The sequence below is a fragment of the Dendrobium catenatum genome, unplaced genomic scaffold, assembly GCF_001605985.2.
Source record: "Dendrobium catenatum unplaced genomic scaffold, ASM160598v2 fragScaff_scaffold_621, whole genome shotgun sequence".
NCBI lineage: Eukaryota > Viridiplantae > Streptophyta > Magnoliopsida > Asparagales > Orchidaceae > Dendrobium > Dendrobium catenatum.
In genome coordinates this window covers 12,780,146-12,787,009 of record NW_021319083.1, presented here as the reverse complement: position 1 = coordinate 12,787,009, position 6,864 = coordinate 12,780,146, and the positions used below count along the sequence as shown (strand labels likewise).

Here is a 6,864-nt window from a genome sequence, read left to right as displayed (position 1 = left end):
ATGATCGACAACTTCCGCACGAACTGGGCAGTTACGTCATTTTTGTTCTTCGAAACCGCGGAAAGCAGCGTACCGCGGGAGCTAAGGTTCGGTCGCGAGAAGCAGCGAGCGGCAGCAGAAATTTTCGTAACCGGCTCTGTCGCGATCAAGCCAAACAAATGCTTAACTGCTTTTTAAATAGTAAAGCAGCAGTGACGCCATCCTAAACCAGCACTAAGGCTAATCATTGATGTAATCCAACTAAAATAGGAAAATACTTGGTCAAACCACATTGTGTTTGAACACAAGTAACAGCTCTTGCATATTTGTTCTTAATGACTTGAATATAAGCATTATTAACCTCTTTCTTTTCTAGAAATCTCCATCACACTTCTCTTGAAGTTTTATCATATGTTTTCTCTAAATCAATAAATATAATTATTCGAGAAATTGTATACTGGCTGTCGACTACCTGACGCAATCCTTCATTTTTCTCATCCAGGACTTGGGATCTAATGTCGGCATATCCAAAAAATATATATATATATATATATATATGCCAAAGTCTTAAACACTTTATCAAATATTCATTGAGTATTTAAGTATCTTAATGATGTAAGAATTAAATAATTTAAGCTTTATTAGGTTAATCTTGTCAATAATATATGTCAATCCATGGGCCACCTCTTCCGCCCCCTCGTCGCTGATCTCCTCTCCCTTCCGATGCCGACCATCGCCGCCGTCACCGGCCACGCCGCCGCCGCCGGCTTCATGCTCGCGATATGCCACGACTATGTGGAGATGAGAGCAGACAGAGGTTTCATTTACATGAGCGAGATTGATGTCGGTATTCCTTTTGCTCCGTATACTATGGCGTTGTTGAGATCCAAGATTCCCTATCGAAAAGTTTTCCGCGAGATCGTGCTCGAGGGGAAGAAGATCGGCGCGACGGAAGCGGTGGCGAAGGGGATTATCGATCGGGCTCACGGCAGCGCGAAGGAGGCGCTGGAGGCGGCTGTGCGGCGGGCGGAGGAGCTCGCGGCGAGGAATTGGATCGGTGAGATTTACTGCTCGATTCGGAAGGGGTCGTTGCCGGAGATTTGTTCTGCGTTAGGATTTCCGCCCGAGACTGATGAAGATAGGGTAAAACTGCTGTTTTTATCGAATTCAAAGTCTAAGATATAGAGAAGAGGAAAAATAATAAAATAATAGATTGATGAGTTGCTGCGGCTTTGTAAGCTCCTCGTGATCATTCTGAAATATATCATTCTATTAGTATTTAGTAACACTTTGTTAGTCTTGAAGATTGAGTCTCATTACTATCAATGAAGAATTTTCAAGGATATTTCTCCCAACCTTGTAGATTTAGATTTTGTTTGGCACTTATTTTTTATTGAATTATAAAATAATTTTTTTAAGTAAAAAAATTTAAAAATTTTACTTTAAAAAAAATAAAAAAGTTGACTCAAATGAAATTGATATATAATCAAAAAATTATCTAGCACAAAACTAGCGGCAAAATCATATTGGAAATTTTTGAATTAAATTCGGGTCTATCTGAACTATGATTTCAACAAACTTATAGTTGAACTGAATGTTTCGAAAAGATGGACCCAACGAAACCTAAGTCGACCCAATACGAGCCCAAGTGGGTCCACATCAAGGACCCAAAGCATGTTCGGAAGGTTCAAATATATAAAATGGATGGCTAGATGATTTCGAAATGTGACATGTTTATAGTCGAATCGAGCAACTCAATGAGACGGATACAACAAGCCCAAAATTGTCAAATTCTAATATCATTAAAACACTTAAATACTCCATAAATGGTTCATGATCAAGAGAGTAGACATTAATCGTCCATTCGAAACACTCCCAACATGCTCTTAATTTTTTCTTTATTTACTAGTCATGTCATTCTCAAAAAAATTATAAATAAACCCCCTCATTCTTTACTGAAGGGGGGATCGAGTAAACAAAGAGATGGAGGATAAGAGGAAGAAGAAAGAAAAATATGATATATTTCTTGCCATCAAATTCCTTCTCGACCACTACTCGACCACTAACCTTCATCGAACTTTTATCGGACATTCGCTGTACCACCAACTTTCATCGAGCTTACGTCCAACCACTAATTGTCACCGGCTTTTTTCTACCGGCAACCGACCATCACAAGACTACAATTCTTTTGACTACTGTTACCCGCCGACTGCGGTCTCTAACCACCATTATGACACCAACATGTTCAGCATCTGGATTGGTCTGTTATAACCCGATTGGAAAAAGCAGCAATAAGAGGATTTGGGGAGAAAGAAAGATGATTTTTAGCTGTTTTTTATCCTTTTTCCATCGTCATCTCAATTCAAAATATTTTCTGAATTGAGGCAGGTCATATTATGTCTATCTCAATTTTGAAAAAATACAAAGTATTTGTCTGATTTTTCGATCAAATATCTGCTTTCATTAGCAAAAAATGCAAATAATTTTGCATTGGTAAAAATTTTATCGTGTAACTTTTTATATATTATAAAGATTACAATTATACACATTTTAAATATTTTTTAAAAAATTTTACAATAGAGGTTTTAAAAGTTGTGGGATTTTGTTGCGTATAAAACTATCTAGATATTAAAAAATAGTGATATGGTACATAAAAGTCTTAAAATATTATTTTGCACAATCCATGATAATTTTAAAAAGTTGAGCATCTTTTCCTATCATGATTTTCTCTTGCCTACCATTATAGAAAAATTTGCAATTTTGATATATGCTCAATTACTCTTTAATTACTATAATATGATGATATATGTATATATATGATTAAATTATATTTGTAGGGAGTCATAAGGGGCCAAAATCTTTTAAGATATAATTTGTGTACGGGAATATTTTGGTACTTATAAGGTACGCTCTGGTGGCTATAAGTTATATTCTGGTTCCTACGGGCATGTTTTGGTGCTATAAGCACAAAAAGGGAGTCATAAGGGGTCAAAATCCTTTGAAATTATGTTTGGGTCCAGAAAATGTGATATGAATTTTTTTAAGATATGAATTATAATTTATTTATCTATTTAATATGGTTATTTAAATAATTAGAAAGTGTTATGCTCTTATTACATTTCTCAGTATAATGATTTATTAAATTGCATTTAACTGCTTTTAAATATTCAGCAAAATTTAATAAAAGAATTTAGAAATTTAGATTGAATTGTGTGGTCTGCTAAGCTGTTATAGCTCACCATGATTTTGCTTCTAGTTTTTAGGATTTAGAAATGGGAAGGAGATTATTGATTAGCAGTTCTAGATCAGATATAATTATATGTATTTCTCTTTTTTTTTTTGTATAGTCATAGCTAGTTTATTATTCAGTTCTATAGCTTTTACATGTAGCCATATATTGCAGTGTAGATATATTTTGATGAAATGAAAGAAATATTGTGAATGAGTTTATTTTCGATATTTATGTGTGTTAGTAACTATGTAGTTTGTAGTTTTATTTAAAATGAAATATGAAGAGAATATGAAATATTTTAAACTAGATTTTGAGATTTGTTTATCATAGCTCAACACGATTGGAGCTATCATGGTTGGGTTGGGGTATGAGAACCATCTTCAGACTATAGTCTTTTCGACCTACGTCGCCTAACTATGGTCCTTCTAACCACCATCACCTGACTATGGTATTTCTGACATACATCGTCAACTACTATCTTTTTAACCTTCGTCGCCTAACTAAGGTCCTTCTAATCATAATTACTTAACTATAGCCTTTCCGACCTTCATCGCTCATCGACTACGGTCTTTCCAACTATTGTCACCCGACTATGATCTTTTTGACCATTGTCTCCTGTCGACTGTGGTCACTATGACTACCATCTCTAGATTACGACCCTTCCAACTTTCATTGCCTTACTTTGGTCCTTCTGACCACCTTATATTAATTATGATCTTTTTTATCCCTATTATTGGTCAGTTGCAATCTTTTTGACCTTTATTGCTTAGAAATGATCCTTCTGACCATCGTTATTTGACTACGGTCTTTCTAACCTCTATTTTCCATCGAATATGATCCTTCCGACCACCATCACTCCATTAAGATCTTTTGGACCTCCATTACCCATTGACTATTGTCACTCCGACCATCATCATCCAATTATGGTCTTTTCAACCTATATCATTTACTGACTATAGTCCTTCAGACCACCATCATTCGATTATAATCTTTCGCACCTTTGTTGTCTGCTGACTATGATCCTTCCAACCACCATCACTCGATTATGATCCTTTCAATCACCATCACGTAACTACGATCCTTCCATCCTACATCACTCGTTGAACATAGTCATATCGACCAAATGTACATGCCAATACAAATTTTTCCAACTCCCACCATGTAATGCACTATATATGATATATATTTGCTACATCAAAATAAGGCCTCCCCCCATAAGGGCCTCATGTGTAATCAATTGCAAACATTAGTGGATTCATTTCAACTCGAAAATGCCCATGGTTTTTCCTCCTTTGTAAAGGTTTTCACATAATAATTTTGATGTCTCTTATGAACACTACACCCTTATATTTCATCTGTATGTGTGTTGGATCTTCAAACAAAGCTAGGATGCTAAAATTTTATATTTCTCTATTACCGTGAATATTCCAAGATGCAACAAAAGTCTTAATCACTTTTAAAATATAATCATGTCTATAACCCTCCAAATACTCAAAGAGGGATAAACATTTATACACAATACTAGCTATATCTCAAATTTATTAGTTTAAACTAGCTTTGGTTGCAATAGAGTTATGTTTTATTTTAAATATTTTAACTTTTACGTTGAATCCTATTTCATATTTTATTGTATATTCTAGCATGGCTCCATTACTAGCTTAAAATAATGTTAACTATTACCAGACAAGTATGCTAAAACTGCATCCAAACTTATAGTTCGTTGTTGACATCTTACTCTTTTTACATGGGTTACAATGATGGTAGAGTGATTGCAAGTTAATTAAGATTTCTCATAAAATTTGGATGAGTTTTGGGATGGCTCAAAGCTAGGTTAAACACAACATAGGGTTTAGTGTTCTAGCTTTGTACGAAGATCTAGCATATAGACATATAAGAGAGAGAGGTGTAAGATTCATAAGTGACACAAAATTTTTTTTTACATGAAAACCCTGAAAAGGAGAAAAATTAATAGGGCCTAGCCCAGTTAAAATAATTCTACTAGTGCCTGTAGTCGATTACAAATGATGCCCTTTCTCATAGGAAGGTCTTGGCTCAATGTAACAAATCTTGAAGGCCTAATATGAACTTATAAAATTAAATACTCTTGTCGATACTACGACTATGTATTTATTAGTAGTTTAAGGTGTCTTTATGCCAAGTATGGCTTGTACATTGTTATGGTTGACTTTTATTTCGTCGGGCGTTAGGAGGAACCTTGGGAGTTTTCTCATGCCTGCTTTGAAGGTATACTTTTGAGGGCAACATCATATTATACTGCTTGGGAGTGAGGAATGTCACTTGCAAGTCCTCGATGTGCTGATTAGCATATTTACTCTTGACTATGAGATCATCCATGTATACTTTGATACTCTAGCTTTCATATTATTTGAAGATTTTATCCATCTTCTTATCGTAAGTGGCCCCAATATTTTTTAGCCCGAAGGGTATAACTTTGTAGCAATACATTTTCTCTACTATGATGAATAATATTTTCTCTCAATCTGCATTATGCATCTTGATATCATGGTAGTCTAAGAAGGCATCTAAAAAACTTATGACAGGATGGCCCACCGCCAAGGCACCAAGTTGACAAGGGCGTCGATGCTTGTTGCTAGCCATCCTTGAGGCAGTGGGTTCAAATTTGTGAAGTCTATGCACATTCTCTATTTGCCATTCAAATTTTGAATCATTACCGCAATTGAAATCCAATTTAAATACTGAACTTCCCTGATGAAATTAGTAGCTAATAGCTTTTTAGCTTCTTAATGAATGAGCTTGGCGAGTTGAGCTATAGTTATCATATTCTTTGTTTGATAGGACGAACATCTTTACATTTGTTGAGTAGGTTGCATAGAATTTCTTCACTGATAACCAATATTTCTACAACTATTCATGCAAATACCTCAAGATGATCACGAAGAGTTTGCCCCAACTTGTCCCGATGTTCTTTGTTGAAAGAGGCGCTAATTTGGAAGAATTTGTTTAGCTCGTCCCTTGATGTTGGCATTTCTTTGATAGGTTTTATCATTTTGAGTCTTGGCCCTCATTCTATGTCAAACTAAAGGATTTCTTTTGGGGTGTCAGTGAGACCGACTACTGGTAACTAAAGACATACATATAAACTGAAATCCATTATTTTTATCTCTACTCAACTTATATTTTTCCCTTCTTTCTATCATGAAATTTACACATATAATAAGCAAGAATGAGCATCAGCTATCAGTAGGTTATCCAAACCAACTACAGGAAAATTGTCTATTACTGGAGGATTTTCCAGCGGCTTTCCGACAGACTAATTTACGACGAATGTTTGACAGATTACAATGAGATATTTTTGGCATATTTTTTACAGATTTTATGATGGATTTTCTAACGTATTTCTGACGGATTTGTTACCGGCGGACTTTCCGACGGATTTTAATAATTTCTGAAAAAAAAGTTTCCTAATTTAAATAATTAATAATTTTATAGATCATTTTAATTAAATATTAATTTAATAATTTATTTTAATTAATTATTAACTTAATAGCTTATTTAATTAACTATTAATTAAATAACTTATCTTAATTATAATAAATTTAAAATTTTATTTTAATGTATTCTTAATTAAATAATTAAAAAAAAGTTATTAAATTACTAATTAATTAATTTTT

General features: G+C 34.2%; 1 protein-coding gene across 1 annotated transcript; it reads left to right on the top strand.

Annotated features, from left to right (window-relative positions):
* Positions 1-653: 653 nt before the first annotated feature.
* LOC110112468 (enoyl-CoA delta isomerase 2, peroxisomal-like) lies at positions 654-1,334 on the top strand. The gene has a single exon (XM_020844708.2). The coding sequence runs from the start codon at positions 655-657 to the stop codon at positions 1,162-1,164; it is 510 nt and encodes a 169-aa protein (XP_020700367.1). The 5' UTR covers position 654; the 3' UTR covers positions 1,165-1,334.
* Positions 1,335-6,864: the final 5,530 nt, after the last annotated feature.

Coding starts and splice junctions, on each gene's coding strand:
- LOC110112468 (XM_020844708.2), top strand. CDS start 655: ATGGGCCACCTCTTCCGCCCCCTCGTCGCTGATCTCCTCTCCCTTCCG.